This window comes from Phoxinus phoxinus (genome assembly GCF_949152265.1).
Source record: "Phoxinus phoxinus genome assembly, chromosome: 24".
Classification (NCBI taxonomy): Eukaryota; Metazoa; Chordata; class Actinopteri; order Cypriniformes; family Leuciscidae; genus Phoxinus; species Phoxinus phoxinus.
The window spans coordinates 152558-171887 of NC_136899.1; the positions used below are offsets into that span (position 1 = coordinate 152558).

At 49.3% G+C, this 19330-nt stretch overlaps 1 protein-coding gene across 1 annotated transcript; it reads right to left on the reverse strand.

The window, feature by feature from the left end:
• Window positions 1-1027: 1027 nt before the first annotated feature.
• On the reverse strand, window positions 1028-19248 carry anks6 (ankyrin repeat and sterile alpha motif domain containing 6; the record flags this gene model as incomplete). The annotated part of the gene is made up of 15 exons (XM_079601788.1): window positions 18875-19248; window positions 16261-16766; window positions 14158-14202; window positions 10147-10351; window positions 9464-9570; window positions 7904-8043; window positions 7133-7325; window positions 6367-6416; window positions 6079-6294; window positions 5691-5853; window positions 5360-5499; window positions 5070-5244; window positions 1762-1829; window positions 1217-1333; window positions 1028-1141 (listed from the first exon to the last, which is right to left on the reverse strand). Exons 1-15 carry the CDS (start codon window positions 19111-19113, stop codon window positions 1028-1030), a joined length of 2478 nt encoding a protein of 825 aa, XP_079457914.1. The 5' UTR covers window positions 19114-19248.
• Between the last annotated feature and the right edge of the window lie 82 nt (window positions 19249-19330).

The window sequence follows — 19330 nt, forward strand, 5'->3', positions numbered from 1 at the left end:
GGGCACAGGTCAGTGTGTTGAGTGAGGGCACAGGTCAGTGTGTTGAGTGAGGGCACAGGTCAGTGTGTTGAGTGAGGGCACAGATCAGTGTGTTGAGTGAGGGCACAGGTCAGTGTGTTGAGTGAGGGCACAGGTCAGTGTGTTGAGTGAGGGCACAGGTCAGTGTGTTGAGTGAGGGCACAGGTCAGTGTGTTGAGTGAGGGCACAGGTCAGTGTGTTGAGTGAGGGCACAGATCAGTGTGTTGAGTGAGGGCACAGGTCAGTGTGTTGAGTGAGGGCACAGGTCAGTGTGTTGAGTGAGGGCACAGGTCAGTGTGTTGAGTGAGGGCACAGGTCAGTGTGTTGAGAGAGGGCACAGGTCAGTGTGTTGAGTGAGGGCACAGGTCAGTGTGTTGAGTGAGGGCACAGGTCAGTGTGTTGAGTGAGGGCACAGGTCAGTGTGTTGAGTGAGGGCACAGGTCAGTGTGTTGAGTGAGGGCACAGATCAGTGTGTTGAGAGAGGGCACAGGTCAGTGTGTTGAGTGAGGGCACAGGTCAGTGTGTTGAGTGAGGGCACAGATCAGTGTGTTGAGTGAGGGCACAGATCAGTGTGTTGAGTGAGGGCACAGGTCAGTGTGTTGAGTGAGGGCACAGATCAGTGTGTTGAGTGAGGGCACAGGTCAGTGTGTTGAGTGAGGGCACAGATCAGTGTGTTGAGTGAGGGCACAGGTCAGTGTGTTGAGTGAGGGCACAGGTCAGTGTGTTGAGTGAGGGCACAGATCAGTGTGTTGAGTGAGGGCACAGGTCAGTGTGTTGAGTGAGGGCACAGGTCAGTGTGTTGAGTGAGGGCACAGGTCAGTGTGTTGAGTGAGGGCACAGGTCAGTGTGTTGAGTGAGGGCACAGGTCAGTGTGTTGAGTGAGGGCACAGGTCAGTGTGTTGAGTGAGGGCACAGGTCAGTGTGTTGAGTGAGGGCACAGGTCAGTGTGTTGAGTGAGGGCACAGGTCAGTGTGTCGATCATCAGTGTTGCAGAACGAGGTGTGGGCGTTCAGTAGCGGCACTCACAGGGCGGGCGACCCGCGGGCCGAGGGTTACTGGCGCTGCTGCCAAACGAAGACTGGAAGTTATGGATGGTTTCTTGTAAGATCTGCCGTTCCCTGCCCTGTCACGAGAAGACACACACGTCACGGTGACAGTCAGACTGAGCCGGTGACACACTGACGCCGCACAAACTCACCTTCCCGGCGTTCAGCTCCGATATGGCCGCCAGGATCTGCTGTCGAGGTCCGTCAGTTTTGATGCCCAGTTCCTTCAGGTCTCCGTCAGTCAGGGTCAGAAACGCCTCCATGTCCACCTGCGTTCATCACACACACACACACACACACACACACTCATAACACTCCCATACTGTCTCACAATACTTCATATTCTGGGTGCTGCTCTGTTTGTTGCTAGGAAGACTAAACGTTTTAAAAGTTGCTCTTGCTCAGCAGTCTGACAGCGCTCGTCAATATGACTCGGCCAATCAGAGCAAAGGAGGCGGCGTCCGTACAGAAGCGGAGCAGGAGTTAGTAGCTTCTGTTCAAAGACCCGCAAGATAAAAGCATCTGCTAATGCACAAGTGTAAAGTCAGCATGGGAAGAGTGTAAGATATACAAGTAGCCAAAACAGTTTTACGATAGAAATGTTAAAAGACTGACAGTGAGATCCAGTGATGATCTATTCAGATTCTCCAGTTATGATATGAACGTGAGCATAGAGTGAAGGGTCCTGGAGACGCACCTCCTGCTCCTCGAAGATGGGCTGATATTTCTCCAGAGAAAGTTTCCTCAGAATCCCAGATAACTCGTCTGTGTGTGAGGAAATAATCAGAGATAAATACAGAGAGGTGCTCATTTACACCACATAACAGAAAATACAAAAATCATGGTTTTGTAAATCATAATTATGACATGAAAAAATATGAAGTTGATATATTAAGTGCAACACACACACGTTTAAATTTGCTGCAGTATTAATAGTAATGTAGAATATGACGGCTGCATGCAGTGTCTCGTGTCTCCACCGGTTTATGAATGAAGCCACAATAAGCTGAAGGGAACTTGTCAATCATCTTGATAGAGGTCACAGAGGTCACAGAGGACACATAGGTCACAGAGGTCACAGAGGACACATAGGTCACAGAGGTCACAGAGGAAACAGAGGTCACAGAGGTCACAGAGGACACATAGGTCACAGAGGACACAGAGGACACATAGGTCACAGAGGTCACAGAGGACACATAGGTCACAGAGGTCACAGAGGACACATAGGTCACAGAGGTCACAGAGGACACATAGGTCACAGAGGTCACAGAGGACACATAGGTCACAGAGGAAACAGAGGTCACAGAGGTCACAGAGGACACATAGGTCACAGAGGTCACAGAGGTCACAGAGGACACAGAGGACACAGAGGACACATAGGTCACAGAGGTCACAGAGGACACATAGGTCACAGAGGAAACAGAGGTCACAGAGGTCACAGAGGACACAGAGGACACAGAGGTCACAGAGGACACAGAGGTCACAGAGGTCACAGAGGACAGAGAGGTCACAGAGGTCACAGAGGACACATAGGTCACAGAGGTCACAGAGGTCACAGAGGACACAGAGGACACAGAGGTCACATAGGTCACAGAGGACACAGAGGACAGAGAGGTCACAGAGGAAACAGAGGTCACAGAGGTCACAGAGGACACAGAGGTCACAGAGGACACAGAGGACACAGAGGACACAGAGGTCACAGAGGACACATAGGTCACAGAGGTCACAGAGGTCACAGAGGACACAGAGGACACAGAGGACACATAGGTCACAGAGGAAACAGAGGTCACAGAGGTCACAGAGGACACAGAGGACACAGAGGACACATAGGTCACAGAGGTCACAGAGGACACATAGGTCACAGAGGAAACAGAGGTCACAGAGGTCACAGAGGACACAGAGGAAACAGAGGTCACAGAGGACACAGAGGTCACAGAGGACACAGAGGTCACAGAGGACACAGAGGTCACAGAGGACACATAGGTCACAGAGGTCACAGAGGTCACAGAGGACACAGAGGACACAGAGGACACATAGGTCACAGAGGTCACAGAGGACACATAGGTCACAGAGGAAACAGAGGTCACAGAGGTCACAGAGGACACAGAGGACACAGAGGTCACAGAGGACACAGAGGTCACAGAGGTCACAGAGGACAGAGAGGTCACAGAGGTCACAGAGGACACATAGGTCACAGAGGTCACAGAGGTCACAGAGGACACATAGGACACAGAGGACACAGAGGTCACATAGGTCACAGAGGACACAGAGGACAGAGAGGTCACAGAGGAAACAGAGGTCACAGAGGTCACAGAGGACACAGAGGTCACAGAGGACACAGAGGTCACAGAGGACACAGAGGTCACAGAGGTCACAGAGGTCACATAGGTCACAGAGGACACAGAGGTCACAGAGGACACAGAGGTCACAGAGGTCACAGAGGTCACAGAGGACACAGAGGTCACAGAGGTCACAGAGGACACAGAGGTCACAGAGGACACAGAGGTCACAGAGGTCACAGAGGTCACAGAAGACACAGAAGACACAGAGGTCACAGAGGTCACAGAGGACACAGAAGACACAGAGGTCACAGAGGTCACAGAGGACACAGAGGTCACAGAGGACACAGAGGTCACAGAGGACACAGAGGACAGAGAGGTCACAGAGGTCACAGAGGACACAGAGGTCACAGAGGTCACAGAGGACACAGAGGTCACAGAGGACACAGAGGACACAGAGGTCACAGAGGTCACAGAGGACACAGAGGACACAGAGGTCACAGAGGACACAGAGGACACAGAGGACACAGAGGTCACAGAGGACACAGAGGACACAGAGGTCACAGAGGACACAGAGGACACAGAGGACACAGAGGACAGAGAGGTCACAGAGGTCACAGAGGTCACAGAGGTCACAGAGGACACAGAGGACACAGAGGTCACAGAGGTCACAGAGGACACAGAGGTCACAGAGGACACAGAGGACACAGAGGACACAGAGGACAGAGAGGTCACAGAGGTCACAGAGGTCACAGAGGACACAGAGGTCACAGAGGACACAGAAGACAAAGAGGTCACAGAGGTCACAGAGGACACAGAGGACACAGAGGACACAGAGGTCACAGAGGACACAGAGGACACAGAGGACAGAGAGGTCACAGAGGTCACAGAGGTCACAGAGGACACAGAGGACACAGAAGACAAAGAGGTCACAGAGGACACAGAAGACAAAGAGGTCACAGAGGACACAGAGGTCACAGAGGAGACCGATATGAGAACATGTGACGTGCATAAAAACATCTTGATCCTTGTGAAAGCGAACCGAACCAAGAAGAAAATACAACATTGCAACAAATTTAATCCTTGTTTCAGAAAAAAACAAATGATCTATGTGTGTGTGTGTGTGTGTGTGTGTGTGTGTGTGTGTGTGTGTGTGTGTCTGCGCGTGTGTGTGTGAGTGTGTGTGTGTCTGCGCGTGTGTGTGTGAGTGTATGTGTGTGTGCGAGTGAGTGAGTGTGTGAGTGAGTGAGTGAGTGTGTGTGTGTGTGTGTGCGAGTGAGTGTGTGTGTGTGTGTGTGTGTGTGTGTGCGTGTCTGCGCGTGTGTGTGTGAGTGTATGTGTGTGTGCGAGTGAGTGAGTGTGTGAGTGAGTGAGTGAGTGTGTGAGTGAGTGAGTGTGTGTGTGTGCGAGTGTGTGTGTGTGTGTGTGCGTGCGAGTGTGTGTGTGTGTGTGTGTGTGTCAGTAACTCTCTGATCCTGTGTGTGTGTGTGTGTTTGTGTGTGTGCGCGAGTGAGTGTGTGTGTGTGTGTGTGTGTGTGCGAGTGAGTGTGTGTGTGCGCGTGTGTGTGTGTGTGTGTGTGTGTGTGTGTGTGTGTGCGCGCGTGTGTGTGCGAGTGAGTGTGTGTGTGTGCGCGTGTGTGTGTGTGTGTGTGTGTGTGTGTGTGTGTGTGTGCGAGTGAGTGTGTGTGTGTGTGTGCGCACGTGTGTGTGTGAGTGTGTGAGAGACCGTCGTCAGTGATGGTGCCGCTGCTGGAGTTGGACCGGGCCTGTGACGACGACGTGGACGACTGAGAGTCTCCGGGAGGTTTCGGCGACGGCGTCGGAGACGGAGTGAGAGTGGGAGACGTGCTCTTCGACCTGGAGGAGTTCCCCGACTGAGGACGCTTCTGCAGCTCCAGCTTCTGGAACACACACACAGAGGATCAGAGAGTTACTGACACACACACACACACACACACACACACACACACACACACACACACACACACACACACACACACACTCACACACACACACCCGTCTGCCGGTGCTGTCCTGCGGGATGATGTCAGAGGGCAGCGGCGTCTCTACAGCGACCGTCCTGCTGTCAATCAAACCAGCCGCTCTCTTTCTCTGAGCCACGATTTGAGATAGAACACTGTCTGCACCGCTGCCACCTGCACACACACACACACGGGCACACACACAAAGAATAAATCATGCAAACTTCATCAAATATGAAACAAATTATATTTCTACAGAAGACAACAGGGTCATTATTGAGCTCTGTTCAGTTCCACACGCGATCAGCATCAACTGTCAATCTTGTTACTGCAGGTGCATGATGTCAGTGAGTGGGCGGAGTCACCTGAGCGGTTGTGTGAGTCAGAGGCGTGACGGTTGACTCCTCCCACACCATTGGACCCGCCTGAGGAGTGGGCGGAGTTATAATTGCCTGAGTTGGAGGGGGAGGGGCCTTTGGTGATGCTGGGAAACTTGATGGACCTGCTGACCACTCGACTAATGGACGTCTACAACACACACACACACACACACACACACACACACACACGCACACACACACACACACACACACACACACACACACACGCACACGCACACACACACGCACACACGCACACACACACACACGCACACACACACACACAGTGAACATCTACAGAAAACATAATTCATTAAACAGAACAACTACAATCTGGATAATCCAGGCAAACTTTCCCATGATGGTGTCATACATCGGAGTTGTTGGCGCTGGTTCTGCCGGGTCTCTGAGGCGTGTTCCCGCTCCGCTCCTTCAGGGATCCGCCGCGGTCAGAACTCCACGGATCGGGTCTCGTGTTCCCGCCGCGGTCAGAACTCCACGGCTCAAACTGGGAGGGCGGCAGGAACGGCGGGATCACGGCCTTCAGCTTCTCATTGGGCAGGCGGGCGAGCGGAGCTCCGTTCCTCAGCTGAACACAGGTCACGGGTCAGGGAACACACACTTCTCAAGGCTTTAACATGTTTAAATTAAACAACTGTACCATTGTCGTGATGAGGAAGTCATCTTTCCCACTTCCTGTTCTGTTTAAACCTACAATAAAACAGAGTCATGGCTTTACTGTGTTGTTCTTCAGTAAGCAGACTAGACAAGACGATCTCTAGGACTGTCAAAATGGTTGAAAAGCTAAATTCACATTTCTTTCTTAAATATTAGCAAAATTCGAATTCTGAAGGCAATACTTAATGTTAGAGGATAAAAGTACTGCATTATCTCCTATGCCCACAAGAGGGCGTAAGCGAGCGCAATAAGCAAATATAAACCAAACCAAGCATCACTTCTTTTATTGAAATGAAATTCACTGTTTAAAGTGCATTAACTTTAGAAACAATTGTTCTTATAAAAAATAGAATTCCCTTAATGTGCATGCAAGGAAAATTAGGTTACAATAGTGCATAAAACTGTGTTCGTCATCAGTAAACATCACCAGACGCGTAACGAACTACACGGAACACTTCCCCTCCAGAACACCAGACGCTTCGCTCGTGCGGATGAACACACACTCAGCTGTGAAGTGTGGCGCTGCAACGGAGAGGGTTTTCGTCAGCCTTTCCCGCCACTTTTCACATTAGCAACGCTGTACTGGATAAGCTAACAGAAACACACCGCGTCAGTGATGTCATCATCATGTCGCGCGCGCCTCTTGACACACCAACTCGAATGTGCAGTTTTTTTTTTAATTCGACGAATATTCGAAATGTTTAAAAAAAATTGACAGTCCTACGACCTCTGACCCCTCGACCCCGTACCGCTGTCTTTACTCCTGGCGATGACCTCAGCGCTGACCTCAGGGTCACTGTCGCCCCGCGCCTTCATGGTGGCGTCCAGGGGGAGGGCGGGGTCATCGGGGAACGGAGCGAGCCGATTGGTGGAGAGCCCGTGTCTCAGCGTGTGCGTGAGCTTCAGTCTGCGGAAGCGGTTGGACATGCGGCTCCACCAGGACTGGTGACGAGAGAACAGACAAACCGACTAGACCAGCAGAAGTGAGGAAACCATGACATCAGACAAGAGCCTCATTGGTTAGCTAGTTTGAGTCTATGGCAACATCCTCGACTGTAAAACTACAATATAGCCGGTTAGCAATTCTATAACTTTTCTATATACCTCACATGTATAACATACAAAAATGATTATGCATATTATATGAAAAAGCAACGATTTCCCCTGAACACATTCATAAACATCATACAGAAGCACGCTGAAGGGATGCGATCGAGACGAGCAGTTCCCTTCAGACGTCCAGAACACTCCTCAGATCCTCAGAGTCACACGAGTCACCAACGGACAACTTCAATGCCAGGTATGAATAATGCAAGCAAATATTACGATTTTCACATTTCTAAAATGCTCAATCCTTTAGGGGTCAGAGGTCAGTGGGTTAGGGGTTTGTGGGTCAGAGGTCAGTGGGTCAGGGGTTAGTGGGTCAGAGGTTAGGGGTCAGACGTCAGGGGTCAGAGGTTAGGGGTCAGAGGTCAGTGGGTCAGGGGTTAGTGGGTCAGAGGTTAGGGGTCAGAGGTCACCTTCAGGCCGCCTCTATCGTCCTGTGGCGGCGTCACACTGAGAGACGGCCTCCTCTTGGCAGGAGATGTTCCTCTGTGTTTGTTCTTGTCTCTGTCCAGCAGCATACACACCGACGCCAGCAGACGCACCAGCTCCGTGTCTGAGGACACACACACACACACACACACACACACACACACACACACACACACACACACACACACACACAGAGATAACAGGAGATTACAGTAGCAGAGTGTTAGAGTGTTAGAGTGTTTAATAGGCAGCCAATGCAGTGTTGACAGAACGGGGCTAATATGGTCATACTTCCTGGTTCTGGTAAGAACTCGAGGTAAGAACAGGAGCGTCGCGTGATCGTCGAGCAGGAGCGTCGCGTGGTCGTCGAGCAGGAGCGTCGCGTGATCGTCAAACAGGAGCGTCGCGTGATCGTCAAGCAGGAGCGTCGCGTGATCGTCAAGCAGGAGCGTCGCGTGATCGTCAAGCAGGAGCGTCGCGTGATCGTCAAGCAGGAGCGTCGCGTGATCGTCAAGCAGGAGCGTCGCGTGATCGTCAAGCAGGAGCGTCGCGTGATCGTCAAGCAGGAGCGTCGCGTGATCGTCAAGCAGGAGCGTCGCGTGATCGTCAAACAGGAGCGTCGCGTGATCGTCAAGCAGGAGCGTCGCGTGATCGTCAAGCAGGAGCGTCGCGTGATCGTCAAGCAGGAGCGTCGCGTGATCGTCAAACAGGAGCGTCGCGTGATCGTCAAGCAGGAGCGTCGCGTGATCGTCAAGCAGGAGCGTCGCGTGATCGTCAAGCAGGAGCGTCGCGTGATCGTCAAGCAGGAGCGTCGCGTGATCGTCAAGCAGGAGCGTCGCGTGATCGTCAAACAGGAGCGTCGCGTGATCGTCAAGCAGGAGCGTCGCGTGATCGTCAAGCAGGAGCGTCGCGTGATCGTCAAGCAGGAGCGTCGCGGGAGCAGCAGTGATGGAGCGTCGCGGGAGCAGCAGTGATGGAGCGTCGCGGGAGCAGCAGTGATGGAGCGTCGCGAGAGCAGCAGTGATGGAGCGTGGGTTTCGGCGCAGAGTCTATTTCTGCTGCGCTGCTCACGCTCAATTAAAGTGAAAGCGCACTTTTGATGGATAAAATAAATATAATTTCATTCAAAAAGTGCCCAAACTGCACAGAATTTGCATGTCTAGTGTGTTTTAACAAGAACTGGAGTAGGCTATGTCAAAAAAGAAAGACTAGATATTTATAGAAAATGTACCCATTTAAACTTATTATTCAGTTTGGGTGAAAGTATATGGTGTTTTATAAAAAACTAAAATTTAGAAAATGAATATTTGTGTGTGCTGTAAAGCAGTTCGAAAAAATGAAATCGGAATCGGCTAAAATCAGTATCGGCAGGTCAAACTCAATGAAGAATTGGAAATGGCCTAGAAAATTGTAATCGGTGCATCTCTAATAGCATTACAATAACCAAGCCTTGATGTCATGAATGCATTAACTTATTTTTCTGCATTTTTCAAAACACACACACACACACACACACACACACACGCGCGCACACACTCGCTCACCGGGGTCGTTCAGCAGCATGACCAGGTCAAAGGCCGTGTATCCGTTCTTGGCTCTCAGGTTGACGTCGGCGCCCTGGTTCAGAAGAAACTTCACCACTTCTTTATTCCTAACAACACAAGCACAACATCAGGAAGGATTCAAACTCAAGGCCTTTAATACCAGACCATAAACAAATAAAACTGATTACTAAAGGGAGGCAGGGAACATCCTAAACCATAAAATGACAAAAATAACTACTTAACCTTCACAGGTCAAATAATGCATTTTTGACAAAAACAAAAAGTTGTATAATATGATCAACATAATATTATAAGATAATAATAGTATGATTATGATGTGATATGAATGTCCATGATTAAATATATGTGTGAATATAAAATCACGTGAACACTGCCATTTTGCCTTTAGTTTGAAGGTACAATATAAAGACCATAAACATTGCCATAATTCATCATCAGTAGATCATAAGTTCTCGCCTGACATTCGCTGTTTGTAGAAAGAGCAACAGCTCCGTGTTCTCACCTGCTGCTTTTCGTCCCCGAATTGAAGACCTCTTGAAATGATAATTAAGCCTTTTCTTATACCCTTCAACCCTTTGTGTGACGTCTGATTAGATCCCAGTAAACGCAGGGCCCTGTTAGGGTGTGTGTGCTGACCCGTGTGTAAGGAAGTGTGTGCTGACCCGTGGTACGTGGCCTGCATGAGCGCCGTCCAGCCATGCACTGAGTCCCGTTGGTCCACGTGAGCTTGTTTCTCCACCAGCATCTGCACCAGCTCCAGCTGCCCACTCACAGCCGCCATCATCAGCGGAGACGCTCCATCGGCGTTCAGGGCGTTCACCTGCCCCAAGTCCTCCTCCACGATCTCCTTCACCAGCTGAGCGTTCCCTACGCGACACACACTCCATCAACTCAACACTCATTAACCCTACACTCCCGAGTCCTCCTCCACGATCTCCTTCACCAGCTGAGCGTTCCCTGCGCGACACACACTCCATCAACTCAACACTCATTAACCCTACACCCCCGAGTCCTCCTCCACGATCTCCTTCACCAGCTGAGCGTTCCCTGCGCGACACACACTCCATCAACTCAACACTCATTAACCCTACACTCCCGAGTCCTCCTCCACGATCTCCTTCACCAGCTGAGCGTTCCCTGCGCGACACACACTCCATCAACTCAACACTCATTAACCCTACACTCCCGAGTCCTCCTCCACGATCTCCTTCACCAGCTGAGCGTTCCCTGCGCGACACACACTCCATCAACTCAACACTCATTATCCCTACACTCCCGAGTCCTCCTCCACGATCTCCTTCACCAGCTGAGCGTTCCCTGCGCGACACACACTCCATCAACTCAACACTCATTAACCCTACACTCCCGAGTCCTCCTCCACGATCTCCTTCACCAGCTGAGCGTTCCCTGCGCGACACACACTCCATCAACTCAACACTCATTAACCCTACACTCCCGAGTCCTCCTCCACGATCTCCTTCACCAGCTGAGCGTTCCCTGCGCAACACACACTCCATCAACTCAACACTCATTAACCCTACACTCCCGAGTCCTCCTCCACGATCTCCTTCACCAGCTGAGCGTTCCCTGCGCGACACACACTCCATCAACTCAACACTCATTAACCCTACACTCCCGAGTCCTCCTCCACGATCTCCTTCACCAGCTGAGCGTTCCCTGCGCGACACACACTCCATCAACTCAACACTCATTAACCCTACACTCCCAAGTCCTCCTCCACGATCTCCTTCACCAGCTGAGCGTTCCCTGCGCGACACACACTCCATCAACTCAACACTCATTAACCCTACTCTCCCGAGTCCTCCTCCACGATCTCCTTCACCAGCTGAGCGTTCCCTGCGCAACACACACTCCATCAACTCAACACTCATTAACCCTACACTCCCGAGTCCTCCTCCACGATCTCCTTCACCAGCTGAGCGTTCCCTGCGCGACACACACTCCATCAACTCAACACTCATTAACCCTACACTCCCGAGTCCTCCTCCACGATCTCCTTCACCAGCTGAGCGTTCCCTGCGCGACACACACTCCATCAACTCAACACTCATTAACCCTACACTCCCGAGTCCTCCTCCACGATCTCCTTCACCAGCTGAGCGTTCCCTGCGCGACACACACTCCATCAACTCAACACTCATTAACCCTACACTCCCGAGTCCTCCTCCACGATCTCCTTCACCAGCTGAGCGTTCCCTGCGCGACACACACTCCATCAACTCAACACTCATTAACCCTACACTCCCGAGTCCTCCTCCACGATCTCCTTCACCAGCTGAGCGTTCCCTGCGCGACACACACTCCATCAACTCAACACTCATTAACCCTACACTCCCGAGTCCTCCTCCACGATCTCCTTCACCAGCTGAGCGTTCCCTGCGCAACACACACTCCATCAACTCAACACTCATTAACCCTACACTCCCGAGTCCTCCTCCACGATCTCCTTCACCAGCTGAGCGTTCCCTGCGCAACACACACTCCATCAACTCAACACTCATTAACCCTACACTCCCGAGTCCTCCTCCACGATCTCCTTCACCAGCTGAGCGTTCCCTGCGCGACACACACTCCATCAACTCAACACTCATTAACCCTACACTCCCGAGTCCTCCTCCACGATCTCCTTCACCAGCTGAGCGTTCCCTGCGCGACACACACTCCATCAACTCAACACTCATTAACCCTACACTCCCGAGTCCTCCTCCACGATCTCCTTCACCAGCTGAGCGTTCCCTGCGCGACACACACTCCATCAACTCAACACTCATTAACCCTACACTCCCGAGTCCTCCTCCACGATCTCCTTCACCAGCTGAGCGTTCCCTGCGCAACACACACTCCATCAACTCAACACTCATTATCCCTACACTCCCGAGTCCTCCTCCACGATCTCCTTCACCAGCTGAGCGTTCCCTGCGCAACACACACTCCATCAACTCAACACTCATTAACCCTACACTCCCGAGTCCTCCTCCACGATCTCCTTCACCAGCTGAGCGTTCCCTGCGCAACACACACTCCATCAACTCAACACTCATTAACCCTACACTCCCGAGTCCTCCTCCACGATCTCCTTCACCAGCTGAGCGTTCCCTGCGCGACACACACTCCATCAACTCAACACTCATTAACCCTACACTCCCGAGTCCTCCTCCACGATCTCCTTCACCAGCTGAGCGTTCCCTGCGCAACACACACTCCATCAACTCAACACTCATTAACCCTACACTCCCGAGTCCTCCTCCACGATCTCCTTCACCAGCTGAGCGTTCCCTGCGCGACACACACTCCATCAACTCAACACTCATTAACCCTACACTCCCGAGTCCTCCTCCACGATCTCCTTCACCAGCTGAGCGTTCCCTGCGCGACACACACTCCATCAACTCAACACTCATTAACCCTACTCTCCCGAGTCCTCCTCCACGATCTCCTTCACCAGCTGAGCGTTCCCTGCGCGACACACACTCCATCAACTCAACACTCATTAACCCTACAACGTCCTGCTTGAGTCGCCCTGGCGATGGAAGTTAAGGTTGAATAACTAGTTCTTCTAGTGTTTCATCACCGGACTCGCACTCGGATTGATATGGTAAAATCGACGTCATTGTTCGTTACAGTGTTTAGTTTACGGTGTAGGACGCCTCAGGACATGCAGAGCTGTCGTTGTTATGGCAATAGGAGTTTTTGTTTTCGGCACGTGCTGTACGCGGTAAACCAATCACAACAGACTGAGCTGTCTGGCCAATCAGAGCAGAGTAGACCAATCAAAGCAGACTGAGCTGTCTGGTCAATCAGAGCAGAGTAGACCACTCACAACAGACTGAGCTGTCTGGCCAATCAGAGCAGAGTAGACCAATCAAAGCAGACTGAGCTGTCTGGTCAATCAGAGCAGAGTAGACCACTCACAACAGACTGAGCTGTCTGGCCAATCAGAGCAGAGTAGACCACTCACAACAGACTGAGCTGTCTGGCCAATCAGAGCAGAGTAGCTCGCGGAAAGGAGGGATTTAGAGAGATTGATTCATTTGGCGAGTCGTTTGAGAATCATTGAATCATATCATAATAGGGGCCCTTTAAAGAGATGTAATTTTGCCAAAGAATTCCGGTGAAGTTAGAGCTGATCTGCACATCTCTAGTGCTCAAGCCCTTGAGTCCCCTATAAAGTTCAGGTACAAGTCAATGCAGACCTTTTCCTTGTTTAATTTGCACGCTGAACATTGGTTGGAGCTCTTAATTTTGGACTCTCAAAGTGCGCCAGATTAATGAATTTATCTTTAAAATATACAAAATGTTCTTACAGGGGAGCACGACCCCTGACCCCCCGAGCAGGACCAATGTCCAGCCACCAGTTTTACAAAATTCAGTGGGAAACACAGTATATGATAGTGTCCTCAACATAACAATCTAATTACCTCACTGTTAAAATACCTATATGCCCTTGTAAAAAGTGTTTTCTTTAGCCATGATCAGGATTTTACCACCTCCGCCTCGTTTTGAGGCAGAAAAACCCTGATATATACTGTATATATTTACAATAACTTAATGTACAATAAGATTCATGTGAATAAAGGACTTTATATTATGCACACTGTAATAAAATGATCAGCGTAGACCTTTTTGATGGTAGATTTTATCTTTAAACTCACCTAACTTCAGCGCATGGAAGACATCAGGCCGTTTCTTCTCATCATCTGTTGAGCATTGAAAAAACACAAGCACGAAATCAGGTGAAAAAAGAAGTGCGTTTAATATTATCGGGCTCAATCGTCTGCCAGTTTGAGGAGAACAACAGCCAAAGCAACACTAACCAGTCCGGCTCAGAAACAGAAGCCCGTCGGTGGATAATAACATAAATTAAATATTTAAAAAATAAACAAATAAAACAAAGCCTACAAAATCTAACCCTATTTTTGAAGGATACTGGAGGACAGGGCGGATTTGGTGACTTAGGGGCCGAGGCGAAATATAGGAATGGGGCCCTTTACCAACATTTACCTGGATAATTCATGAGGTTTTCTCTGTTGGGATGCTCTGCTGCACGGTGGTGTCCCATAGTTGTCAAGTTATTCTACATGTTATAAAGGCTTTTATTCTGGTTTTAGACCCCAGCACCAGTAGGCTATATGGGGAAATCACACATGAACTCTCCGAGCAGAGCTAACCGGGTGCGGTGTGGCTTAGAATTGTCATATTATAATTTTCACCCCAGTGCAGTTACGGTATTCATGTTAAAACAGGTTATAACAGTATTAGTGTCGGTTGAACACCAGGTGCTGCATTGGGGTCATTTCCACTGCGCAATTCCCAATAACACAATAACGCAAAGCTGTAATTCTAAACTTTAAAATACACTTAGACATCACACTTACCTATGCCCTAACTATCCTTAACCTTCTTCTTCTACACCATCTGTCACACTCATGGTTTACCCAATTACCCCTTACCTTGTGATGTATCCCCTTCCTAACTGTGAACCTGTGGGCCCACACTCTGGTGAGGATGGAGCTTCTGGTTTCACCCACACGTCTCACCCTCATCGAGAGCATCTGATAAGATACATGCAATTTTTCCTATTCAAGGGTATGGACTGTGTAATCCTGTAAACTCCCGTTCGTCCTCCTCTTACAATCGTCCCATCAGTTCTGGTTGGAATTCTTTTGTTTGTTGGCCGAAGTTTACTGTGAACCAACATGTCCTGAAGATTCCTTCCCCTCTTACAGGCCGCCACCATCCTGTGTTGAGTTCCTAATGCTTCGTCCTGGGTTAGGGTTAGCTTTAGCTGAAGGGTTAGGGTTAGCTTTAGCTGAAGGGTTAGGGTCAGCTTTAGCTGAAGGGTTAGCTTTAGCTTTAGCTGAAGGGTTAGCTTTAGCTTTAGCTGAAGGGTTAGGGTCAGCTTTAGCTGAAGGGTTAGCTTTAGCTTTAGCTGAAGGGTTAGGGTTAGCTTTAGCTGAAGGGTTAGGGTCAGCTTTAGCTGAAGGGTTAGGGTTAGCTTTAGCTGAAGGGTTAGCTTTAGCTTTAGCTGAAGGGTTAGGGTCAGCTTAAGCTGAAGGGTTAGCTTTAGCTTTAGCTGAAGGGTTAGGGTCAGCTTTAGCTGAAGGGTTAGGGTCAGCTTTAGCTGAAGGGTTAGGGTTAGCTTTAGCTGAAGGGTTAGCTTTAGCTTTAGCTGAAGGGTTAGGGTCAGCTTTAGCTGAAGGGTTAGGGTCAGCTTTAGCTGAAGGGTTAGCTTTAGCTTTAGCTGAAGGGTTAGGGTCAGCTTAAGCTGAAGGGTTAGCTTTAGCTTTAGCTGAAGGGTTAGGGTCAGCTTAAGCTGAAGGGTTAGCTTTAGCTTTAGCTTTAGCTTTAGCTGAAGGGTTAGCTTTAGCTTTAGCTGAAGGGTTAGGGTCAGCTTTAGCTGAAGGGTTAGGGTCAGCTTTAGGTGAAGGGTTAGGGTCAGCTTTAGGTGAAGGGTTAGGGTCAGCTTTAGCTGAAGGGTTAGGGTCAGCTTTAGGTGAAGGGTTAGGGTCAGCTTTAGCTGAAGGGTTAGGGTCAGCTTAAGCTGAAGGGTTAGGGTCAGCTTTAGGTGAAGGGTTAGGGTCAGCTTTAGGTGAAGGGTTAGGGTCAGCTTTAGCTGAAGGGTTAGGGTCAGCTTTAGCTGAAGGGTTAGGGTTAGCTTTAGCTGAAGGGTTAGGGTCAGCTTTAGCTGAAGGGTTAGGGTCAGCTTTAGGTGAAGGGTTAGGGTTAGCTTTAGCTGAAGCGCGTGAGACGCTCACCTGGCTGCGGGCGGACGGTGGTGATGGGGTCCAGGTAACCCTTGACCTCTCTGTGCCGCAGCGCCAGCTCGAAGGCGGTCTTGCCCAGCACGTTGATCTGGTCAGGGTCTGCTCCTCGCTCCACCAGCTGTTGTGTGACGCTTAGCCTCCCGCCGGCCGCCGCTAGCATCAGCGCGCTCCAGCCCGTGCTCTTCTGCGCAAAGCTAACGTCAGCGCCCCAGTCCAGCAGCAGCTGGACCGCGGACTCGTGCCCGTGCTGAGCAGCGACTAGCAGAGCCGTGACCTCCAGGAAGCTCCTGCCGGTGACCCCGCTGACCCCGCTGCCCTCCGCCGCACACAGGTGGTCCAGGTCATCCACGAAGGCGCCGTTCTCCAGCAGGAGCTTGGCTAGCTGAGCATGACCCCCGCGGGCCGCTATGGTGAGGACGCTAGCGCCCAGACGGTTCCGGCCGTTAATCTCGGCACCGTTCTCCAGCAGGAGGTGAGCCACGGTCACATGACCAAACCTGCGGAAAGCACAATAACACATGCAGACGTCTGCGTTCCAATCAATCCTGTTACACACTGAGGCTATGTCTACATTAATCCGCATACATTAGAAAACGGCGTTTTCGTTTATAAACGGCCTCTGTCCACACTAGCGTTTTCAGATGTTTCAGTGTGGATGAGAAACTTTTGGAAAACGCTAAATTCACATTTACTGGGCATGCATAAACAGATGATACAGATGGAAAAATAAATAAAGCTATCGAGCAATTTTTCTGACAAGATCATTTTATTTAGCAAAATATTTCAGCATTCACTGATGGTCCAGGTCACACTGACTAAAACGCAAGCGCTCTCATGTTTAGCAAATGTGAGTAAATTCTGTCATCTGTGCAGGACTGTGATGAAGAGTGTGTGAAGGAACATATTTTAGCATCAGTGTGAAAGTGAACAGCACATAACCGGCTCAATACCGCTATAAACATCAATATCTATGGGCTCAATATGCGTCACATGACTAAACTTACGCCATCGCTTTTAAACTCCTCCGTTTTGACGGTTCATAAAACAGCGTGTTCAAATTCATCCACTTTGGAGAGCGTTTTCAAAAAGCTGTTTTCATTCATAAACCCGTCTCAGTGTGTGCGGAAGGACAAAACAATTATTAGTGGACAAGGCTTTATCACTGTTCAGTGCTCATTATGTCCAGATTAATGAGTGCTAATATTATGAAACAAATGGAATTGACTTCAATTCTGAAAAACACTGAATACTAATTATACTAATTCATGAATAAACATTCTCATTACACTGTACAGTGAGTCACAGTTTATCACAGCTGTAAACAACGCAATAATAAACAATGCTAATCAGTCATAATTATCTTCTAGTTTAATAAGCTAGATTCATCAAGCAGTAAACGACAGCTGGTAAAAATTAAGAATAAATATGATATGATCCAAAAATAATCTCTGTCATCATTTATTAATTTCCATCCAGACCTGTATGACTTTTCCTCTTCTGCGGAACATAAAACAGAGAAAAAGTTTAGAGAAAAACACTGAAAAAAATGTAAGAATAAATAAATAATAAAACTAATATAAAAGTAACTAAAAATCGTACAAAAATAACAAATTGTGCAAGTAAATGAGCTGTTTGATTTAAATAAATAATACATCTAACTACAGTTTTAAAGTGTGTAAGAAAGTACACTGTAAAAAAATATTTTCATGACTTATCACAACTTTTTATCTTTTGTCAAATCAACCTCGATAACTAATGTGTGAAGATAACATACTATGTTGAGTTTCTGTTTATTAAACCATTCTTCTTCATTGTTTTAACTAAAACATTTAATTACAACGAACTCAAAATTAAGGCTTTTTTAAGTTAAACCAACATTGCAAATGGTCTAACTTAAGTTGCGAGTGTGTTTCTGCGCTCAGGCGACGGGCCGCGAGACGGCCACCATCCAACCCGGAGAACTCCTATACCCGTCCAGCGACCGAAGCGGTTCTGTTGAGGCAAATGAAGATAAACCCTGCATAGTTCACCTTTAAGGTTGAGCCACTGTCGTCTTGGACTACTTTAACATTGTCTTTAATAACTTTCTGGACCGGCAAGTTTCAATTACAACAGAAGCCTCTGGAGGAGTGAGACGGCTCTCAGATCTAATCACTAATATCCTAACTCATGTTCTGAAGATGAAGAAAGTCTGACGGGAACAACATGAGGGAGTCATTGCTGACAGAGTTCTGGGGGAACTGACCCTTTTATCTTCCTCAGTATAACTGATTATAGATATATATGCGTTACATATATAGATATACTGGTGTCTTTAGGATGGAGTCCCTCGATATTATTAAAAGACTGAAAACCCCTGAAATATGAACAAACAAATAGATACATTTTAAATTTAAATAGATAAATTCAAACATAAATTTCCCAAAATGTATGCTCTTCTATGTTCCACATGAATCAATGATGACATGACAGAATGATGATTGTCACATGATCACAGCTGATCATCTGAATAAACTAATATTGAGTTATCTCAGATCAGAGCAGAAGTGAATCTGGAGTTGTTAGCATCATGCTTTTGGTTATGATTATGGATCTGGATCTGCACCTGGCGGCCTGCATGAGCGGGGTCCAGCCGTGCTGGTTCCGAAGGTCCACTGATGCGCCTTTCCTGAGCAGGAACCGGACCAGGGGCTCGTGCCCGCCGGCGGCCGCGAGCATCAGCGCCGTGTTTCCCTCGTCATCGGTCCCGTCCACATGCGCGCGCCCGCCCGGGTCCTCCAGAACGCGCCGCGCGCTCTCCAGGTCGCCCTCGTCACACAGTCGGAACCACAGACCCACACTCATGCCCGAATCCGAATTGCGAGGTTACACACTCTAAACTCTCACGCGCACACACACAGTGGCAATCAGAAACTTCTTCAGCCCAGCTGCTGGAGTTCCTGCGCATGCGCACAGACGCTTCCTCTGGGATTCCAGTGGAACAACAGCACCAGCGGAACCGAGTCACATAACATCAACATTGCGACACCTGCTGGTCAACACATCAACATTCTCCGGCCAT